General features: G+C 48.0%; 1 protein-coding gene across 1 annotated transcript in view; it reads left to right on the forward strand.

Annotated features, from left to right (window-relative positions):
* FAM135B (family with sequence similarity 135 member B) overlaps window positions 1-23,258 on the forward strand; it is a 174,355-nt gene that overhangs the window by 75,334 nt on the left and 75,763 nt on the right. The window contains exons 4-6 of the mRNA XM_024129426.1: window positions 6,403-6,473; window positions 11,859-12,032; window positions 15,261-15,387. Coding sequence (XP_023985194.1) covers window positions 6,403-6,473; window positions 11,859-12,032; window positions 15,261-15,387 — 372 coding nt within the window. The remainder of the gene's footprint in view (window positions 1-6,402; window positions 6,474-11,858; window positions 12,033-15,260; window positions 15,388-23,258) is intronic.

Here is a 23,258-nt window from a genome sequence, read left to right on the forward strand (position 1 = left end):
GCTCCGCAACGGGAGAGGCCGCAACAGTGAGAGGCCCGCGTAACGCAAAAAAAAATAAAAAATAAAAAAAAAAGAATATATGAAGTCTAAACCGTTTTTCTCACTCCCCCAGTCCCACCTCGAATCCCCATTACCGCATTCCAGCTGGTCATTCCCTGCTAGAGTATCTTTAAAGATGTGGAAGTATACTCCTACTTTAGGAGAGCCTAATCAGAGATGTGTCCCCTACGGGTATCCCCTACAGGCATTATAGCACGCATAACGACTTCTACTGGCCATCTAATACTCCTCTCATGTCCTATGGCTTTTTTTTTTTTTTTAAAGTTTTGTATTCAGCTGACTTTTAAAAAAAATATATGTATTTATTTATTTGGCTGAGCCAGGTCTTAGTTGCGGCATCCGGGATCTTTGTTGCCGCGCACGGGATCTTTAGTTGCGGCACGCAGGATCTTTTAGTTGCGGCATGCGAGATCTAGTTCCCTGACCGGGAATCGAACCCAGGCCCCCTGCATTGGGAGCACGGAGTCTTAACCACCGGACCACCAGGGAAGTCCCTCCCATGGCTTTTTGTCCACATCTTTTATGCTTGAGGTAGTGACGAGTTCCCCTGTGTGGCTGCACGTGAAAAGCTGTCACTGTTTCTTCATTTGTGAATCCATCCATTCATCAAAGATCTGTTGAGCACCCACTGTGGGCTAGAGATAAAAATCGTGAACGAGAAAATGCCCCTGGTGTCCGAGAGCTTGTGTTTTAACATGAGATCGGTACATCACCATGCAGTCAAATAAATACATCCTGTACATTCTGTCACTGAGCCTTCTCACTGCTTCTCGCTCAGCTCCCTCGTCCATGAGACACACTCACAAAGCTAATCAGAGTAGGAATTTTCACCCCTGTTGGAGGTCCTGTGAAACTACAGCTGGGCCCAAAGTGGAAGAGAACTCACGGCAGGCTCACTCTGCGAGACTTGATGCTGCCTCCTGATGGATACTCAGATTTCCGAGAGCTCAGCTTCAGCACAACCTTCACACGAGATGGCGATTACTTCCTGGACGGGACGTGACAGACAGGAGAGCTCCCTGAACAGCCAACACTGAGCTGAGACCACGTGCTGAGGAGGGGCCAGGCATCCCGGGAGGAGGGCACAGCTAGGACAAAGGCTCTGAGGTGGGAATGAGGAGGTGGTGAGGAGTCCTGCAGTGACTAACCCCGAGGTACCCAGCCATCATCATTGGTTGCTTTCCCTAAGTTCTCCCCACACCTTCGTAAATCAACTCTTTTTAACGAACTGAGTGCATCATCTACTTCTTTACTGGACTCTGGTGGACACAGGCAGTTTAGGAAGAGATACTGGAGCTGGTTTTGAGGGTTAAGGGACTCCCAGTTGGGCTTCATGCACAAGCTCAGCTTCCCCGAAATCTACTAAGAGAAAGTCACTTGATTTCTCATGGGCCGTTGTCCTTTGGCACGTTGATCTCAAAGACCTTCCTGGGCACGATGGTTGTGACTGGAGGCTGGGATTGGACATTACTCAGGTCTCTTGGTCGTTATTCCATCTTAATTCCATCAGACTCTTCCTCCTGCCCCTAACAGTTTAAAGCTTTTCAAGGTTCATGTTTCCCAGCACTCAAGTTTAGCCTCACGCGAGTTTGCAACAAGCCATAGTTCAGAGGAGTGAACTATGAACAGGGAGTGTGTTTGCCAGCATGGGTTGTAATCTTGTACATATTTTGTACAAGACTTTGTTCATATGGTACATACTGTTTTCTTCTGCATATAAAATCACTTATCTCTACAAGCTAATGATTTATTATTGTGTTGGGGGTAATCCATATGACAGCAAACAACGTTATCATTAATCATTACATCCAAATCAGTGACAATTAAAGTTAATTGGATAAGTTCATAAAAGCTGTATCTCTGGAATGCATGCATTAGATTAGCTCTAGTGACTATCTGTTTATGGCAGCCCAAACACCGTATAGCCAGTTGGCCAGAGTTCACGGTCTTGCATGTACGTAGCCATCAATGTGAGCGGCAGGCGTATACAATGCCAACACATCAAGCGTACCGTTTCCCGTGCTGTGGGAAGTGCAGACACGGAGAAGATTCAGTCCACACACTTAGTGCACAAGTAAATGTAAGAGATGACCATGGACACAGCTTAAGGCACAAATGTTTTCATAAAAGTTGCAAAGAATCAGGGAGTGTGGAGTAGGATAGGTATGTTATTTATATACACTTTGTGTAACACCCCTCCAGAAGATTTGGGAAGGCTGACAAAATACACAGAATAGTAAAAGGGAAAAAATAGCAATAGAGTGAGCCAAAGTAGAGGAAAAACACAAAAGGGAACTGAAGCCTGAGTTAAATGTAACAGACCAAAATGCACAAGCATAGTTCTGGACCTTCGCAGATGTTGGCCCACACGTTCAGTGCTGAGCTTCCCGGCAGACAAGGCAGAGAAGATACAGTTATTAGCAACGAGATGCTTAATGTCCTGAAGAGGAGGAGGAACATGTTACATAAAATAATCTTTGTGGACAAGGTTGCATTTTTTAACTGAAGTATAACTGATTTACAATGTTATGTTAATTTCTGGTATACAGCAAAGTGATTCAGTTATATATATATTCTTTTTCATACTCCTTACCATTATGATTTATTACAGGAGATTGAATACAGTTCCCTGGACTATACAGTAGGACCTTGTTGTTTATCTATTTTATATATAGTAGTTTGCATCTGCTAATCCCAAACTCTCAGTTTATCCCTCCTCCACCCCCTTTCCCTTTTGGTAACCATAAGTTTGTTTTCTCTGTCTGTGAGTCTGTTTCTGTTTTGTAAATAAATTCACTTGAGTCATATTTTAGATTGCACATGTAAGTGATATCTTATGGTATTTGTCTTTCTCTGTCTGACTTACTTCACTTAGTATGATCATCCCTAGGTGCATTCATGTTGCTGCAAATGGCATTATTTCATTCTTTTTTATGGCTGAGTAACATTCCATTGTATATATATATATATATATATATATATACCACATCTTTATCCATTCACCTGTCGATGGACATTTAGATTGCTTCCATGTCTTGGCTATTGTGAATAGTGCTGCTATGAACATTGGGGTGCATGTATCTTTTCGAATAAGAGTTTTCTCCGGATATATGCCCAGGAGTGGGATGGTTGCATTTTTATGGGCTCCAAAAAGAAAAGCATTTCTCGAAGTATGATTCCTAGACGCACCATGTCCTAGTCCCCTGGCAGTACTGTTTTAAAATTCAGATTCTTAAGCCCAGCCCAAACCTAGCCCAGGCAGTCTGACCGCAAAGCCTGTGTTTGTGACCAGTATGCAGGCCTGGGGGTGGAGTTAGTGGACGAAGGGGTCCTTCAGGTGGTCAGGCCCATAGTAAGTTGGAAATAACTATAATAACTAATATTTGTTGAGAATGGCCTTTGTTCACACACTGTGTTAAGCCCTTTATGTGCATTTTCTTACATAGTCTCACAATAGCAGTGATCTAAGGGGTAAGTGTAATCATTTCACCCCCATTTTGCAGATGAAAAAACAAAAAACCGAGAGAGGTTGATTGGCCCAAGGTCACACAGATACCTAATAAATGGAGAGCCAAGCTTTGTACCCATGTAGCTTGACTTCCAAAGCTGCTTTCTTATCTCCCCAGCTATGATGCAGCTCAGGAGAGAAGTTCATAAAGGAGGAGAGGATACAAGAGTTACTACTGTTATGAGCAGAGTTGAAATTAGCTAGCGTGAGACTGTACAACCCACAACACAGATGAGACCCTGGGAAAAGGCTGAAGAAGTGAGCAGCCCTTGACTGAATCTGGGCTTTGGAGCCACTAACTAGTTAAGCCTTGGAAGTGACTTTCCTACAGCAAGTCTCAGTTTCTTCATTTATAAGTGAGGCCAATATGTCCTAATTCACAGTTCTATCCACATTAAATAAGATAGTATACGACAGTGGTAGCTGTCCTGTGTAGTATCTGCTACATAGTAACTCTTCTGTAAATCCTAGCTGCTGTTCTTATTTCCACTACTATGCGAAACTGATGCCCGACGCTAAAAAAGTCATCTACCTGGGAGGTTGAGGTTAGCTGATGGAAGCTATTATATATAGGATGGATAAACAACAAGGTTCTACTGTAGAGCACAGGGAACTCTATTCAATAACCTGTGATAAACCCTGATGGAAAAGAATATGAAAAAAGAATGTATATATATGTATAACTGAATCACTTTGCTGTACAGCAGAAATTAACACAACGCTGTAAATCGACTATACTCCAATTTAAAAAAATCACCCTTGAAAGGAAGCAACCCTTTTAACGAAAATAAGGGTAGGGCAATGGAAGGGCATGCGTGCGTGAGTGTGTACGTGTGTGTGTGTGCACGCACGTGTGAATGTGTGTGTTTGGAGGAAGGGGCAGGTAGCCAACAGCCAATGAAGAAAAATGAGTGGTTAGAGAAACCAGTGACTGCATTCTGGGGCATCTTGCAATTAAAGATTTATTGAGACATCAGTGAAGTCATAGCCAGGCTCCATCTGGCCACAGCTGATCTTGGGCCTGGATTTCTCTCCTTGTTCCAAAGAAATCGCAGCAAGTTTAAAACTGGAGCTTACAGCGAATTTTTGTTAAGTAGGCAAATGCATGCTTGGAGGTGGGTAGGAGGACCTGCTCTGCCAGTCTTATTTCCCAGGAACTGGTGACAAGAGGCTGTGTTGCTTGGGTTGTGTGTATGAAGCGGGGTGAGTGATTATGCAAAACAAAGCTAGGAGAGGAAGTTATTCATAGCCCTTGGATTGAGCAAAATGTTAACTTTTAAATGCTTAAAAAAATTTTTTTAAACAAATTTTCAAACCCTGGGGAGCTAAAGATAAATTCCATCCATATGTCTCTGCCTGAGCTATGCTTCACCAGGAACATGTTTCCAAAGAGGCCTTTGGGTAAGAGATTTCCATCCCTACAGAATGAGGATATTCTTGCAAAGAAACAAAAACCAAGAGGGGGGGTGGTAGAGAAGAGCTTTATTTATCCTTTAAGATACACGAATACTTTCCGTGGGCCGGACCTTGTCCCTGAAGCTGGGGATCCAGAACCGATTAAGACTAGTCTCTCCCTTAATGATACCAGATTACAGGGGATTCTGGGTAAGAAAATGGCCCCGGGGGGATTTAGCCACAGTCAGCTGGATTTTGTCAGAGTCCCCTGAGCCCGATCCGAATGGAGCTTCTGAATGCCCGCCCAGCACGGCCAGATCCGTGGATTGTTTTCTCAGAAGCTGGAAACCTGCAATGGAAATGTGAAACTGCCTGATTTTTAAATGTTTTCTACTTGTTCGAAACATTGTAAAAAGTACTATCAGGGCTAAACAAAAGGTGTCTGCAGCTAGTATTTGTCTCATGGGCTTATAACGCAAAAGTTGTAAAGCTGAGACAATTTTATAGGAAGTGTTGAATGCTGAGATAGGAAAAAAACAGGGTTTTTTGTGGGTCACAGAGGGGAAGGGGTCCACCCCGCGTGGCTGTGGGGAGGAGACTACGCCCTGTCACAGGCGTGCAGTACTTATCTGGGTTTCCTGAGTAGGGACATCAGCTAGATCCGGTGCTTAGCAAGTGACTCTCCTGGAGGTGTTAAGTTTGGGAAAAGAAGAGGCGTGGGTTACCATCTTTTAGATGTACCTGAGAAGCCGGCAGGTAGAACAAATAGATTCCCATGCTAATTAATGAAAACTGATTTGTTTTTAAAAGCTAAGAATGGAAACAGTCATGGATAGCACTGAAATGCTAAAGTGTCTGAAAGCATAAATGGTTAGATGTAATGGATCTCAAGAGAAAAGTGAAGGATACGCTTTCGTGTAAGGCTGAGCCGCCTTGGGAAGTGACTTGACTTTGTTCTGAGCAACCAGCTTCCTTTTCTATGACCCGGAAGGGTAGCGTCAGCCCCTCGAAGGTGCCAGCAGTAACACCACCTCCAGCGTCTTCCCATCTCTAGCCAAGTGGGGTTTCCTCTCTGCAAATTCACTGCTCCAACCTTTCCAAAGCAGCTGCCACAGAACACTTCACTCCTGCTTCAGAGGATTCCAGATCAAATCTGTTTTGGAAATAAGGTGCTCAAAAGTCCTGCAATCTAGAAAACTCACTTAACATTTTTTTCCTGCAAAATTGGCTTTTCCCCAAATGTGACATAAATCCCTTCCTTCTACTTCCATGTAATACAGGCACCGCATTCAACTAGAATTCCACAGAACATGCATGGAAATTCTGCTTTCCACATAAATGACATTAATTTTGCTGTGAGCTCCTTCTTCTAAACTTTGGGAAAGCGGCCGGCTACATGTTTCATTTGGACCAGTCCTTAAACTTTGTTTCTCTTCTAGGTGGAAGAGGCACTAAGTGAAGTCGATTTCCAACTCAAGGTGGATTTGCACTTTACAGACAGTGAACAGCAGTGAGTGTCCTTGGAATCCTTGAATCATGATAATACAGTTTCCTTTGCCCAACGCTTTTCCAGCCCTGAGGTATCCTGATGGCCATGAACCTCAGAACATCCCTTAGAAACCCGGTTCTTGCTCAGCTACAGAAACGAGGGCAGGGAATGTCTATGTGGTCATTTAGAGCTGCATGCATTTTAGGCAGGTAGCTCAGAGGCTGCAGGCACAGAGAACTCCTGACTTCCTGCTTTATGAACTGGCACCTTCTTATATCCGAACCCGTCTCCGTACACTTGCAATGCAGTATTAATTAGCTCTTTAGATTAATGACCATATGAGGCTGCAGATCTCAAGGCCCCCTTCTGAATCAGAGGAGATCCGGCCGGGATCCTCACCTTTACACTGAATGTCTGCTGTGATGTTTCAACTTTCTGAAAATTGAAAATCCATTGACGTACGTTGAAAATCCATCAGCTTCCTGCTTATCAGGGTCAATAAGCAGGAAGCAACCCTCCTCCTTCTCATAACTTCTCCCTTTAAGCTGGTTCGGTGGCCTCTTCCTCCTACCCTGGGGTGAACAGTCGTGTCGCAGGCTGTTCTCTCATGTCATAAATAGATAGTTCTTTTTTCAGGTATGAAAAAGTTCAGTCGAATGTATTACCAAAACTCCAAACTCTCGTCCAATTTATAACTTCTTTTCATTGACCCTGCCCCTTTGCTCCAATGCACCCCTGCTTCAGGCGTTCTCGGGGTAGGAAACTCCTGCTGCAGCAACTGGGTATGGTGAGCAGCTTGATACAGCTTCCCGTCTTCCCCCTGGGGTGTGTGGGTCTTGCAGGGTCAGGCACAAGGAGGAGGGAGGAGATTGCAGGTGGGGCAGGGAGCCATACGTGATGGGTTCAGTTGCAAGCAGGGCTCTTAACATGGTAGATGCTGAATCACCGCTTTCTCTGCTCTTGGGGTGTTCTTGTGCCTTCCTTGGAGCTATACCCGTTAGGCGGTCTCCCTCTCCTCCAGCCTCTGCTGTTCTTTGATATAATGATGCCTCCTATGGCTGGGTCATTCACTCCTTGCAGGAAGCTCTTTTGGCAGATTCTTCTCCGAGGAACGCACATCTGGCTCTTGGATAATGGACGCAAGCACGTTCATCCTCATCTCACACTGGTGGGGACCCCCGCCCCAGTGCTGCTGACTCTTCTTTGGCCAATCCAGCCACCCTCAGCTTCTCTCCTGAGGGCCTTTGCAGGATAAGTCAGGCACCAGGGCCTGTGTTCCCCCAGGGCACACACAGCATGCTCACGTGAAGACTCCCCTCATTGAGCTTAAGGTGAAAATGGTGGCCCTTCTTTTCCATCTGTTCTCTTAGCAGAATCTCAGCACAGTCCGACCACTTCGGGGAAATGAACCCTCACTTCTGATCTCTACAGCCTCTTCAGCAAATGCTTCACCTTCTCCAGTGGAGAATGGGAGACCAGGTGGCCAAGGGGCTGGTGCTGGCGGAATGGTTGCCCGACCCCTTCAAGTTTCAGAGTCACTGTTAGCACTTTGGCTCCCTTCCCAAGGACTCTCCCATCCCCGAGATGTGTCTGATTGTCATGGGAGTTTTCATAACGTGGGGCATTGAATCAGAGGGGATCTGAACCACAGATGGACCACTACTAAAATGTCAGAAACCTCAACGTGTCTGTGCTTTGAGAATAGACATCTGCTGATGTGTATGTGTTGTAGACGGTCACGCCTCATCTCTGGGCTGGCGGGAGGATCTGTCCAAGGTCCTGCCGCTGTGTCTGGGCTCAACATCACAGATCCCTCACTCTTGGGGTCTTTGTCTGGACCCCAAGCCCCTCTGGACACCTGCTTCTCTCATCACTTCTGCTTACCTCTGGGTGGGATGGTGGATGCTTGAGAAATCTTATCTTCCTCACACCATCTCCAGGACTTATTGTTCTAGCACCGTATTGAACTCAGAAGCCCCATAAGAGGCTGACCTTCTTTCTAAGCTATAAACTCAGAAATGAAGTCCTCGTCTCTATTGCTCTCATATTCCCTCTCAACTATCTAGGATTTCTGTCATTCACTCATTTTATTAACTTTATTAACACCCCTGCCCTATCTTCCTGTGCCCCTTCATTCAGAAGTATTCATCCATAGCTCCATGGTAGACATTTCCATTTGATCACAGAACCCTGCCATTGATCCCAAACCCAGCCTGGAAGTCATTCCCTACCCAGCTCTCCAGGCAGCCTCAATGATAAGTTATGGTGGACACAATAAATGTGACCTTCTTACCATCAAAACAGTAGTTAATGGAGAGGCTGTGTACAGGAGATTGGCCCAAACAAAGTGTATGGAGTTCAGCAACAGGCTCTGCGCTCATTGACTGTGAGACACTGGGTGCATGCTGCACTTTTCTAAACCTCAGTAGCCTCATTTATAACATGGGCATCATTATAGATCCTGTACCTCATAGGTCTGTTATGAAGATTAAGAGAGGTAATACCTAAGCCAGGCCAAGGGCACGGATCAATGTCTTCTTCCTCTTCGTGGCTTCCTAGATGCAGGTGGGGCCAGTTTCCATGTGTCACTTCCTCCCTATAGTGCAAAGCACTTCACAGCAATCAGAGCAGAGCGTTTTCACGGAGTATGCGAGTAGCTAACAGGAACAGGAAGCCAGAGGCTGGGGAAGAATTGAAAATGCCATATTTTTTCATTTTCATAAATTGGGTTTAAGGATGACAAGACATCTGTAGCACATCCTGGGCATAGACTTTAGGCTTTGACACGTGACCCAGGAAGTCAGCTTCTTTGCAACCATTTAGGCTAGAGAAGGATCAAAATAGAGAAGCATGGCGTCTAATGTCAGGGGCAGAAGGGCTCTTGATGTCCATCTCGTCCAGTGGTTCTCAATGTGGGTGGGACAGTTCTGTCCCCCGGGGAAATTTGGCCATTTCTGGGGGCCTTTTAAATTGTTACACGGGGGGTGGGTGGGTGCTACTGGCTTCTAGTGAGTAGAGTCCAGGGGTGCTGCTAAACATCCCACAATGCCCGGGACTGCATCCCGGCTCCCCAACAGAGCCCATATCAGTATCACTGAGGGGGAGAAACAGTGCTCCAGTCTAACCTCACATTTGAACCTGCTACTCTGCAGAGACCCGCGAACGTGTGCTTGCACAGAGACAGGAGCTCACGTCTCCCCTGTATATCCCACTCTGTCCCTGGACAGTTCTGCTTATCAGGAAATTCCTCTTTACTTCAAGGGACAAGTCATCCTTCTGTGCCTTCCTTCAGTTGCCCTCAAGTTCAGTCCTTGTAACCACGCATCAAAAGTCTCCGTCTGGGTCGCAGTTCAGGTACACGGGTCACCTCCTTAAGTCATCTCTTCCCCGTCAGTTGAACGCCAGGGCTCTTTCTCTGTGTTTTGCATTTTTTTTGTTTGTTTGATTTTTTCGCTGGTTTTAGTTCCTTTATGAGAACCCGGGCATTGTCCTCTCAGTGCTATCCAGTTTACCTCTATGTTTTTTTTTTTCTAAATTGAGACACCCTCTCCCCCAGAACTGAGTTTTTTTTTTTTTAAACATCTTTATTGGAGTACAGGTGCTTTACACTGGTGTGTTAGTTTCTGCTGTATAACAACGTGAATCAGTTGTACGTATGCATACGTCCCCATATCCCCTCCCTCTTGCGTCTCCCTCCCACCCTCCCTATCCCACCCCTCCAGGTGGTCACAGAGCACCGGGCTGCTCTCCCTGTGCTATGCAGCTGCTTCCCGCTAGCTGTCTACTTTACATTTGGTGTTTTATCTCCATGAATCAGCTCTGTTCATTTCAGGGCACAAAAGAGCTATCACCTCCCTCATTCTGAATTCTTTACGCCTATCAAAGCGGCTTAAGTTCTTGTTAACGTTTTTGACATCTCTGCTACCCTGACATGTATTTCACGCCCTGTTGTTCAAGCCCTGAGGATAGTCCTGTGATTTGCAGCAGGCTGTGCCTGAATGGATTCAAAGTAATTATGGGCAGTAGTGTAGGACAGACCGTGGAGTCGGACGACGGACCTGGGCCCAGCGTTTAGGTCTGGCCTTGTGACTTTGAACAAATCGGTTAACTCACGTTGGCTTTACCTCCGCATCGATAAACGGGGTAACGTCAGTTAATACGTCATATGATTGTCATACACATTAAGGGAAAAAACGCCATGTTCAGTTCACAGTAAGGCCGCAATGAACAGTTGTCAGAATGCTAGTGAATGTGAATGTTAATGACTTCTGAGACTCGGGAGAGGACACTCCGTGCCCCCTCCCCATCAGGCTTCTTCCTGGTAAGAGAGGAGGTCATCATTTGTGGGCTATTTTGGAGTCACACTGGGCTCCGCTGACTTAGTTGGCTCTTTTACCTGGCATTCATTTGCACCCAAGCGCTAAGCGACAAGGATTTCCAGAAAGCAAAGCCCATTGGGTGGGGCCTTGGGAGTTTGCTCCCCTCACTGTCTTCTCTCTGTGTCTCTCTTCCTCATCTGCGGAGGAAGAAGAAGCTTCTCATCTGGACCTCCTCTGAGCTCTCTTCTCTGCTCACAGAAGATGCTCCATCCGGGTTTCCCAAGGGGTCTGGTTCGGAGACGCCCAGAGAGCCTGAGTGATGGGCGTGCAGAGGAGGAGATGAGCCCTGGATGGCTTTTGTTTCAGAGAAAGATCAGCCCCATTTTTACAACCAAAGACTCTGTTAGGCTTTGCTTACCAGCTGGTTTATCTCTTGGGAATCGGACACCCACCAATTACAAAACGCTAGAGAGAAGGTAGGGGAGTCCTTGATGAAATTGATCAGACTCTTTATTATTCTTTGGGGGTCATTCATTTATTCATTCAGTCACATATCCCTTTTAATAAGGAAACATTTGACCGACTTCTACAATATGGCAGATTCTAAGCTTGGTGTTAGGGATACAAAAATGAAGTAGTCACAGTTCTTGCCCTTAAGAGGTGGAAGTCTAGTGGAAAACACAGAGGTACAAAGGAAGTGCTGTGCTGGGCATCCGGGGGGGAAATACAAGGGCAAGCAGGGAACGGGGCTCTGGGAGGGCTTCCCCGCTGAGCCTGGAAAAGTGTCTGGGCATCTTTCCATCACTGACAGATGAGCTCCGTGTCGGTAATAGCAGAGTGTGAGCCCCAGCTCTGCTGCACAGCAGCTGTGTGATGTCCCATGAGTTCCCTTCCCTCTCTGAGCCTCGGTGGCTTCATTTGCCCATCCCGGGGAAAACAATTTCTACCTAGCAGAGTATTTGCAGGAATTGGATAAGCCGATGCAGGCACAGTGCCTGTGCGTGGGCGAGGTTGCCTTCTGGACCCACCTGGCCGGCAGCAGGGGCAACCTGCCACCACTCATCTGAGTCACTCGCTTGCCTTCCAGGCTGCGGGACATGGCCGGGGTCCCCGTGATCAGCAGCCGTGCTCTGGGCCTGCACTTCCACCCCCGGAGAGGCCTGCATCACCAGGTCCCCGTCATGTTCGACTATTTCCACCTGTCGGTGATCTCGGTGACCATCCACGCTGCCCTGGTGGCCCTGCAACAGCCCCTGATCAGGTATGAGGTCACAAGCCCTGCTGTTACGGGGAGGCGGAGGGGCGCGCTTTGGGTTTCTTGTTACGCTTGAGTCTGCCGTGTGGCTGAGATGCTGGGAGTTGGCCAGGAGAGATCAGCTCAGGCCAGAGGAGCTTCCCCCAGGCCGCAGGTTTAGGCTCCCCTGCAGGGCAGGGGAGAGATGGGCAGGGATGTTGGAGTGGGTGCCTCTGGAGTCAGGAGAACGCCGGCAGGGAAGCTTGGTGCTGAATGGGTGAGACCTGCTGCCTTCACCTGAACTGGCTTTCTTCTAACCCTGTCTTATTTGAAAAGTCACCTAACATCCCTGAGACATGCAGTCTTCATCCCTAAACCAGGGACACTCCTGGGTCCCGTCCATTTAAGGTTTTAGTGACTCTCACACGAGGACAGTGCCAGGCACACGATTTTCTGCCCCTTCCTCCAGTAACTGTTTGTTCAACGATAGGGCCACCTGAGTGGCCCCGTGCTCGCCCTTCAGTGAATTGGCCCAGAGCATCTCCGTGGTCCCACGAAGCACCGACGTTCTATGAATGACTTAAGCAGAGGGACAGAGCTGACAACAATGAGCACATTGTACTGTGCCCGGGTGTCTTCCTCCAAAGCACCCGGAATCGCCAGATGTGGACATCAACTCACTTCAAACCTCCCACACGCATGGGGGCACGGGTTGCACGCGGGGGCAAAGGGATATTCGGGGATGGAATCTTGCAGCATGGAGTTTCTGGAAGGGAACTTTCCCAATGTCCCTTTTCAGCGCTGGGGGCTGAAATGCACGTGGTGGAGACTCCAGCCCCCACTCACTGTTGGGTAGGGGGTCCCTGTCCCGACCCCCTGCTGGGGTCAAAGAGTAGGAAATGAGATCTTGCCCGGGCGATGTGACCAGGATGTGCTTCTACCAGTCAGTGTGCCCGTCTGCTTGCTGAGCTCCATCCCGGGCTCTGCCTGCTAATGGGGCTATTTTAGACACTCTGCATAGCAAGTTTAACCTCCTGACAGAAACAGTGCTTTACAGGTTTGTCTGCAGCCACCTTGCTGGAGAGCAGTGCAGATAGAAATTCACCCTGAGAGTTTAGGCTTCTCCAGGGATGGGGGTAAAAATAGAACTGCCTTCTGTTCTCTGGATTTTGCAGGAAGGATTTCTGTGAGTTCCTTCACGGTGGCTGGAAACACTTTCAGGTTCTGGGAAATACCTGTCAAGTAGGGCAAGCTCCAGTTTTTCCAGAAAAGCAGTTTCAGCAGCAACTGTTAAATCCAGCCAGGACGAAGCAGGTGTGAAATGGAAATTTAACCTCAAAAGATCCTTCACCTTCCCTGAAACAGACTGAGGTCTGTTTAACTCTCACATGGGTACAGTTCGATTTCGCTTGAGAGCTTCAGCTACTCAAGGCCACACCGAAGACAAATAGCGAGTAATTCTAGTGACTGCTTTGCAGCCGGTCCCCTGAATGTGCCGTGAGCATTGCCGCTCACACACATATTCTGCATTTCTTCTGCAATGTTCCTTTTACCCATTTTCTAGCTGAACTGTAGACTTGCTTCGAATCTCAGTTCTAAACAAATGGGAGAAATGATTTTATTAGAGTTGATTGTATTTGTGGTATTTTCAGACTAGCTCTATAAATATAATGGTTTTCTTAGATTTTATTATTTTTGTGGTATTATTGACAATAACTTCTAGCATTTATTGAATCATTACTGTTTGCCAGACCTGGTACTTAAAGGCGTATGTGGCTAAGCTCATGGAATCCTCAAACAGCCCCACTGTTAAGGTGCTGGTGTCAATTCTCCTGACTTACGAGGAAACAGAGGCACTGGGAAGTTTAAAACTTTCCCCACGGAGCTGACAGATGCTGCTGCTGGGATTCCAACCCTGGCAGCCCAGCTCTACCGGCTGCCTCTTAACCACTTGGCCATACATACTCTGCTTAAGTATCGTCTCTAGCTGTCCATCCCTTTCACCCAGCTTGGTTTGTAAACTTCCCTTCTGTTCTCACTGGCCTGAGTTTACCCGCCTTGCATATATTACATCTGCCTCCCTCTCTAGACCCAAACGTCTTTACACTGGGGACCATGCCTTAACCATCTTGCCACCCAAGTACCACACACACTGCCTGGCATATATAGCATTAGCCCGATAAGCATTTGAACAAATGAGTTAAACCAAAATATAACGTTAGCTTTATTTCCCCATCAAGCTTTTACTCTGGAAGGTGTAAATTCAATCCTTCCACAAATATTTCTTGCGCACCTAGGGTGGAGATAATGCCGTCTGAGGCTTTGTATTATCAAGACCCTCTTGGCCATTGGAGACTTTGACTCTTCCCCGGGGGAGTTAGACATGCCTATAAAAAAAATGTTCACAAGATGACATGACAGTTAACCACTAGGGTGTTTAATAGAAGGGATCTGAAAGGAAGGGAAAAGGAGTTTAAGTAGACTTTACCGATAGATCAGTTGGTGAAAATCAAAAAGGTGAAGGGAGAGAGAAATGATCATAAACCCAAATAAGATGAATTCAGCTCATACAGACTTTTCTAATCTCCTCTGATCCTAAAATTGACGACTGCAGACACACTCTGCCAGTTGACCTTGGGATAACTTGCAGAGCTGGGCAGGGTCTGTGTTTTTGTCTGGGAACAGGTACAGTATTTCTAAGTAGCATCGATGCAGTCAGAGTCTTTGACCTCCACGATCCTGTGAGACTCCTGTGTGGGTCGTGGAGGTGGATATTGTTTTACGCTCTTCCACAGAAGAACAGAGGTTCGGGGGGGGACGGGGGTTGAAGGATCTCGCTCGGGTTATGCCAATGAAAGGAGTGGGGGAGGACTCAGACCAGGGCAGGTGGAGGCTCCCCTTGGCCTCTGGCCAGAAGCCCAACCCACCTGCCCTGGTGGTTAAGTAACTTCTGCCTCAGTGAGTCTCAGCAGGCAGGTTGTGGGCATTTAGGGGGCGTTTCTTTGTACACATAGTGGGATGTGTGTCATCCTTGGCCCCCAGGCTCGCATGCCAGTTGCACCCACTAGTCATGGCAGCATCGAAAAGCCCCACCCAAGCATCCCTCGAGGGTGAGCTACTTCTTCGAAACGGCTTATCTCATAGGCTCCCCAAGAACAGCATCAAGGGGCTGAATTAATGGCCCCATCACTTTCTTCACATCCTTTTAGAAAAAATTATATAAATTTGCAATTCTTTCTATTCCCTTCTTTTCAGTTTTACTCGTCCAGGAAGAGGCTCCTGGCTTGGGAAAGGCGGCCCAGATACGGGACCAGAACAGTCTAGCCTTTCCCTGGAAAACCTGGTCTTTGGAGCTGGATACTGCAAGCCGACTTCCTCAGAGGTAATGTCTGCCTGGGGGCAGAGGCCCCAAGCCTTGCAAACTTCGCTTTGCAGGCTGCGTCTGGTCTATGAGATTTCGGCTCCTTTCAAATGTCCCTGGTAGAGATTCTTTGCTCCGTGCCTCCCTTCCTCTCATCGATCCATCCATCCCTTCTCTGGATGGCTGCTGCGTTCGTCAAACATATTCCCGGTGCCAGGCCCCAGGGTTGATGCAGGGAGTAGCGTCTTCACATGGCACCTCTTCCATATGGTACCTCGAAGGCTATGGTTCCATGGAGGTCATGGGATGTGCTGTGAGGGGCTTCCCCCGGACCGTGTGGAACCTCAAAAGCCCATTCGCGTGGAGCTCATTTCAAAACCTGGCTCGATCCTTCCTTTGCTTGCTTCTCTGAGCCTCAGTTTTCCCACCTGCAGAGTGGGGTTGCTAATAGTTAATAACCTCACAGGGTAATATGTGTATTCGTTGCTGTAATGCATAAAAAGTGCTTAGACCAGTACTTGGTACTCAGTAGGTGCTCAATAAATATGCATACCCTGTCCTTCCCCTTGGTCCTTCTCCCTAAGAAACTCCTGTTGTTACACTTCTGTGATGCACAGGGCTTTAGGCATCTACAACATTACTCTATATTTCTTTTGAGCCAATACACGATTGTTATTGTTAGGGGCCTGCTCAGAAATAACCAGATTGTATTTGTCTGGGCTCACCAGAGAAGTAGAATCAATAAGAGGTGATAGATAGATAGATAGGAGACATTTATGCCTCTCCCTTCTATATTATAAGAAATGGTCTCATGCTATCATGGAGGATGAACAGTCCCACGATGTGACATCTGCATCCTAGAGACTTGGGAGAGACAATGGTGTAAACTCCTGAGTCTGAGTTTTTTTGTTTGTTTTGTTTTTAAACATTTATTTATTTACTTATTTTGGCTGCATCGGGTCTCAGTTGCGGCATGCGGGATCCTCGTTGCGGCACACAGGCTCTCTAGTTGGGGCCCGTGGGCTCAGTTGCCCCGTGGCATGTGGGATCTTAGTTCCCCGACCAGAGATCGAACCTGCGTCCCCTGCATTGGAAGGCGGATTCTGAACCACTGGACCGCCAGGGAAGTCCCTGAGTCTGAGTTTTAAGGCAGGAGAAAACCTATGTCCCGGTGCAAAGACAGGAAGGGAGAGAAGCCCTGTGTCACTCAGCATTTTGGTTCTGCTCAGACCTTCGATGGGTGCGTGTTGCCCGCCCACACTGGGGAGGGCCATCTGCTTTACTCATTCTGTTCTTTCAAAGGTTCGTCTCATCCAGAAACTGCCTCACAGACACACCCAGAGTGATTTTTAACCAAATATCTGGGCACCCTGTGTCCTAGTCAGGTTGACACACACGGTTAACCATCATACAACCCGTGTCATAAGTGGGAAAATTTGTCCACTCAGCCAGCCCCCAAAAGAGATGCTGCATCTCCCTGTGCAGCCAAGCCCTGTCCTCAGACGTTCCAGCACGTCAGGTCCTACACTCAGCTGGCTCTCCTGTGACATCACCTTTCCCAGCTCTGAGCCCAACCGGGAGGTCTGGCCGCAAAAGCTGCCCCGTCAAGTCTCCGTCTTGTCCTGGCGGCTGTGTCACATGTTCTCAAGAGAGGAGCTTAGAGGAACACTGCCAAGACCCTCCTGAGGGACAGGGGACCTGAACCCAGGACTGGGCTCTGTGCCCAGGAGGGCACAGACTTTAGAGCCAAAGAGAACTGCTATGCAGGTGGACTCCTGTAGATGCAGGACCTCGGGCAACCACCGAGCCTTAGGAACCAGGGTCCTGAGCATTGGCAAAGGACCTGGGGACAGTAGCAAGGGAGAGGAAGGCAGAGACCCAGCGAGCAGGGGTGGGCATTTCCTTATTACCTTGTGCGCATGGACGGCTTCAGGGCTCCAGGATGGGATGGGGAGGGATGGAAGCCAGGGACTTCCTGCTCCCTCTGTATCCCCAAGGCCAAGCGCAGACCCTTCCTCATCAGGGGCTGCCGTGTGCCTCCCCTAGGTCACCCCCGACCCCTGCCGCAGGTCAGTCCCTGCTCCAGACCCGCCAGAGCTTGACTGAAGGCTTTGTTGTGACCGTATCACAGCCCAGCTTCTCCGTCTGTCCAGTCCTGCTTCTTATTCCTCTGGCTCCAAGAGCCTCCCCAGTAGATCCACGTGAAAATCTCCAGTTCAGACTCTGTTTTCCAGGGAACATGGTTTGGAACATCTGGGCTCATAGATCAGTTCAAAGCATCTTTTGACACTTACATCCCAAGACAAGGGCCTTTGCTGGGGCCACAGGAGCATATGGGGATGATGGTGATCTGGTGTCTGCCCTGAAGGAACTCTCTGTTCCTTCCTGTCTGCGCAGCCTCTCATGCCTCATTCAGTTGCCACCACCTCCGTGAAGCACTCTCTGATTTCCTAGCAAGGAATTCCCTCTCCCAGATGTTTTCACCACAGTCAACTCTAGGCATCTCTGTCTTTCCTCCACTGGGCTCCGAGTGGTTGGGGACAGAGGCCATTGCCTTTAGCGCCCCACCTTCAGGGCCCAGCACCACGCCTGGCACACATAATGAGTGCTCAGGAAGTGTGTGTTGGTCCAAGCGCATGATCGTGTTTATATAGAGCTCTGAGCAGCGAGAGGGCTGAGCCACAAGGTGTTCCTCGCCGTATCTGGCAGCAGACAGACAGCGGCGGGAGAGCAGGAGAGTGCGACACCTCCATGGACGTACGGGCGCCAAGCTGGACTGCCCTTGGCAGAAACACTGGACCTGGCGTGGGGTGGGGTAGGGAACATCGTAGGCCATTTCAGCCTATCTGATTCGGTGACATCCGAAGAGGCCAAGCGTCACCGCGGTGATGTGGCAGAGAGAAGGTTCTGGTTTCGAATACCTGCTCTGCGGAGTGCTTTGTGCCGTGGACGACTCTATTCACCCTGTGAAAACTCAGGCTTCTCAACTCTAAAATGGGATAATACCTATATTTTGGAAGGGATCTTAGGCCTTAGTATGTGTAAAAACAGTACAGAAATAGACCCATAGCGGGCACACAATACAGTCGAATTTTTTTCCCCATTCTTTTCTTGGCTGTTTTGGGGGATGTGTGTCAAAGAAGATATACCTGACTTTTATGAGAGTCAGATAAAATAGCTGATTTGTGGGTGCTGAGCGGTGAACTTGCTCGCAGCTCAGTGGGGTATTTTCAGGACCTGATTCTTTCCCTGTGCATTTTCCATCTGGGTCCCATCCAGTTCTGCAGGCTCAGAGCCTCGTGCCCATCCTGTGCCTTCCCACCTGGCAAGGGCTGCCAAGCAAAGAATAAAATCCACTCCCCCGCCTCCCTTGGGGGCTGTGCCTCCCAAATCCCCAAGAAGCCCAGCGCAGTAGCAAATAACATCGGAGTCCGTGCAGATTGCAGCATCAGCTGGAGCGATCGGAGAACAGGTGTTCCCTTCAAAATAAGCCTTTCTGTGCAGAGACGTGTGCAGGAACTAGAGATTCACAGCAGAATGAACCCATTGGCATGGAAAATCATGGGGAGGTGAGGGTTGCTGTGACGTGTCACGCCCCTTTTCCCATAAGCCCAGGTCCCTCTGGTCCTGCAGCCCTGCTCTTTCCTGCAGCATCTTAGGCAGCGAGAGCTTCACATTCAGGGTCGGAGCCAGAGCTTACGTCCCCTTCCCCCGAAAGCCAGCAGCTTTGCCCCAGGGGAATTATTTTCCCTCTCCCACTCATGGCTTATCTGTCAAAGAGGATACTAATGCCTGCCTCGCAGGGTTGCTGAGAAGATTAAATGAAATAAGCCTATAAAAGCCTGGGGAGAGCTTGGCACAATAAAATCCTCTGCTGGTCTCATTTTTCTTTGAATTTATCCACGTAATGAAATCAAACGTTACTACAGGAACCTCAGCGTTATCTTGTGGATAGGACATGGAACGAAGGATCTTAGGTGTTTCTTGTCCTTGGCTCTACCGTGCTGTGTGACCCTGAACCAGATACTTGCCCTCTCTGGGCCCCAGTTTCTCAATGTCTAGAAAGAGGATTGGATGAGATCGTGCTGGAGGCCTCCTTCAGTCTTTGCTATGCTGTTTTTACTGTGATATCCCTGACACTGCCTGGTACCGCTGGGGACACGACGTATGCTTGATGTATTCATTCAGATCCTATAGAGAAACAGAATCAGTAGGATAATAGCACCTCGCCTGCGCATATATTCATATATATAAAGAGAGAGAGAAAGAAACAGAGACAGAGAGACAGACAGTTTTATTGTAAGGAATTGTCTCATGCAAATGTGGAGGCCAGCAAGTCCAAAATCTGCAGGTCAGGCCAGCTGGCTGGAGACCCAGGGAAGAGTTACAGTTTAAGTCCAAAGGCCTTCTGCTGACCAAATGACCAACTTCCTTCTTCTTCAGGGTGGGGAGGGCGGGTCTTGCGTTTTCGTCAGTCGTTTTCTTTTAACGTCGTCAACTGATTGGACGAGGCCCACCCACGTTGTGGAGGGTAATCTGCTTTACTCAGAATCTAATGATTTAAAGGTTAATCTCCTCTGTAACATACCTTCACAGAGCCATCGAGAATAATGCGTGACCACCTATCTGGGTGCCGTAGATGGGCCCAACTGACATGACGTGGGCATTTAATCAATGCTCAGAGTCTGACAGACTCTCCTTGAAGATCAGGAATCCAGTGACTCAAAATTAGGAGAATCCCTTTCTCGGTCCAGGGAAGCTGCACACCCACTTCCTTCTCACTGAAATAAGTGGGGTTGTTCCAATTCCCCGGGGGAGGAATGGCCACGTGGTGGAGGCATGCAGACTTTAGAGCTCTCCTCATTCTCAGAGCTCTGCTTCTCCAGGCAGGAGCATCAGTGTGTCTGTCTCTTTATCTGTCTGCCAGTCCTTTACTTATAGCCCCTGCTCTGCGCTAGCATCTCTGTGCTGCAGGGGCTAAAACAAATACAACTCAGTCCTTACCCTCAGTGGGTCATGAGATCCAGTGTGTGAGGCAAAGGAGAAATGAAAAGTTCTGAATTCCACGGTGGTGTGAAAGGCGTGGTGCTGATCGTTTGGAATCACATTTTTGAACCCCTGCTCTGCACCGAGGTCCTCCGTTAAACCACTGATGCGCGTGGACTCTGTCAGTGTCCACAAAAAAGTTTCCTGTTTTCGTTGACAGCTGAAGAAACTGAGACGGAGAGAGGTTAGGCCACATCTGTAAAGTCACACAGCTGGGCAGGGACCAAGCTGGCGTTTTAACTCAGGCAGCCCGATGCCAGCCCACCACCCGTCATCAGCCACTAGGTTAATGGTTAACCAAAGAAGGGGCCTTGGTTCCTCGGCTCTGCGAGGGCAGGTGCTTTTCTGCTTTGTTCCCCTGGGCGTGCCTGGCTCAGTGCACGTGCTCGGGAAGCCTCTGTTTAATGAGTGAGCGTCTGAGATCGTGCAGTCTGAGAACATCAGAATGCGAGAGAACGAAAGCCCTTGTATGCAGATGGTTAGGCGTTTAACTTTCCAACAGATCTGTTTCCCGCCGGTGCTCTGAGCCTCCCGAGTCCTGTGCGCCCGTGGAGATCACAGAAACCGTGCTGCCAGAGCAGATGACTGGGCCTGAGATGAATACCTTGGCCACCAAAGTGAAAGCCTCCATCCTCTGCGTCCCTTAGAAGGTGGCTCCCCAGACGGAGGAAAGTGTATCATTGAGAGGAAATGCCCAGCTCCCTTTTAAGTCAGATTGCTGAGAACTGAAGAACAGCATCTTCCTGGAAGGGAATAATGCTCACACAGCACATGCACACGCAGGGCTTGGCTTTGCAAGCCCTTCTGTGCTGAGCCCTGTTGCATGACGGCCCTGCCCTCACTGATGGGAGGCGTGGGTCTGGTGTGCATGGAGGCGGGAGGGAGAGTGAGGCACGGACCTGACTTCCAAGCAGAAGTCCCCCCTCTCCCAGGCATGCGCTTCCTCTTTTCCCTTCTGCTCCATTTTTATTGGGTTCTTTGCTCTTTACCCTTTGCTTTAAATATACGCTTGCTTGTTATTGTCAACAGCTTCCTTTCTTGAGGATCTGGAGTCATGAGGGTAAGACACAGACATTCATTATTACTGTTAACACATCATTAGGTCGACTCTGGATGGTGACATCTCCGTAGGCAGAGACACGGCCATTGGTTTGCTTGCTAATCAGATAATTATCGAGCGCCTACTATGTCTCAGGCCCTGTACGAGGAATTCGTGACGTAGCACTAAGGGAACTGGCAGCCTGACCTGCCTGGTGGGATGTTATCATTTCTGCTGCTCTTGGTGCCCGTCTGAGTTGTTGGCACATCGTAGATGCTCAGTTAATGTTGGAGGGACAGATGAGGTGAGATGAGATCTCATTAGATTCTTGATTTTATATAAGTTGAGACCACAGATGACTTAGCCATCAGACACAGTAGGCTCAGTGCCGAGGGCCCAGAGTACTTTCAGGGGCCAATTTCAGGGGCCAACAGAAGTGTTTTAATTTCATTTAAAATCAGAACCAAAAGATGGACATAATCCAATATGGATTATATTAATCTTCGTATCAGTGCAATCATACAGACATAATTTTAAATCTATTTTTTAGTGGATGAAAGTGCCTGGGGCCCACGCCCCGAGAACAGTGATTGTTCCTTGGTTTTTGTTTCCTGATTATGGGCATAAGAAAGCAGAGTCTGGTGAACTCAGATAACTTCCCCCCAATGGACAAGTGCAAACCTAGAATTCAGCTCTCTGGCCCCGTGCTTTGTCAAAACTCATTTCACCAGTGTGATACCTGCACATGGAGTGTGCTACACAGATATTTGTATGTGAATGGAATCGCAGAGATTTCAGAGGGTGCAGAGAACAGCTGTTTGAAATGTGTGAATACTATGCTCTGAGCTTAGCTACCTGGGGAAGGATCAGAAGTTACCAGGAAAACAGTAGTTATTTAAAGGAAAGCATGTGTTATAGTTTTCGCAAAAACCGTATTTAAGGCCTTCTATTACTTTGAGAAGTAAGATGGCAAACACTGTTGTGTTCTCCCACTCCATTAAAATTAAATAGTTCTAAATTTCTCATTTAAATGATGTTCTCATTTTCTAAAATCCTGTGGAATAAATAGCAGGTTGCTAAATGGTGCACAGGCTATGATGGGCTTTCTGGATGTGGTAGATTGCATCCATCTGCATGTGGATCCAACATGATTGCACAGGTCATTTCTAAAAGAGGATATAAATCAGTGGAAATGGGCTTTTCATGCAAAGGCCTATAGTATTGCTTATTTATGCAGCACCCTTTTCATTAGTGAAAAATTGCCTTTATTCCTCATTGCCTGCTTTCAGGTGTCTTGTCCCTCTCCAAAGAGTCTAGGCAGGATGGGGGATGTCAGGTAGAAAAGATGAGGTAGGTGCATCCCTTCCCAGACTGCCCTGCGTTTCCCCACTGCATCTTCAGGTTCCAGTGCAGCAGACGCTCAGTAAACACGTACCAAGTGAATACAAGATGCAGACACAGCAGGGCATACAGGCAAAGATCAGCAGATTTGGAGGAAGAAGACCTGGTGGGGCTAAGGCCAGGTTCTTCCATGGATGAACTAGGAGAGCTTGGACAAGTCATTTCACCACTCTGAGCCTGTTCCTTCTTGTTGTCTTAATGGAGAGGAAGAAACCCGCTCACTTTGTGAATTTTGCCTGGGATTCAAGATGGGAAAGGGGGTTCCCCCTTTGAGCATCCTTCTCTCCCGACCGTCTCCTCTCCGCTCCTGTTCCCCACCCCAGGGATGGTGTGACGGTGACACCGCAAATCACAGTTACCTTCTATAGCATAATTATATCAGCTAAATATACTGAGCACTTCCTCG

Source organism: Physeter macrocephalus, chromosome 15 (genome assembly GCF_002837175.3).
Source record: "Physeter macrocephalus isolate SW-GA chromosome 15, ASM283717v5, whole genome shotgun sequence".
Classification (NCBI taxonomy): domain Eukaryota; kingdom Metazoa; phylum Chordata; class Mammalia; order Artiodactyla; family Physeteridae; genus Physeter; species Physeter macrocephalus.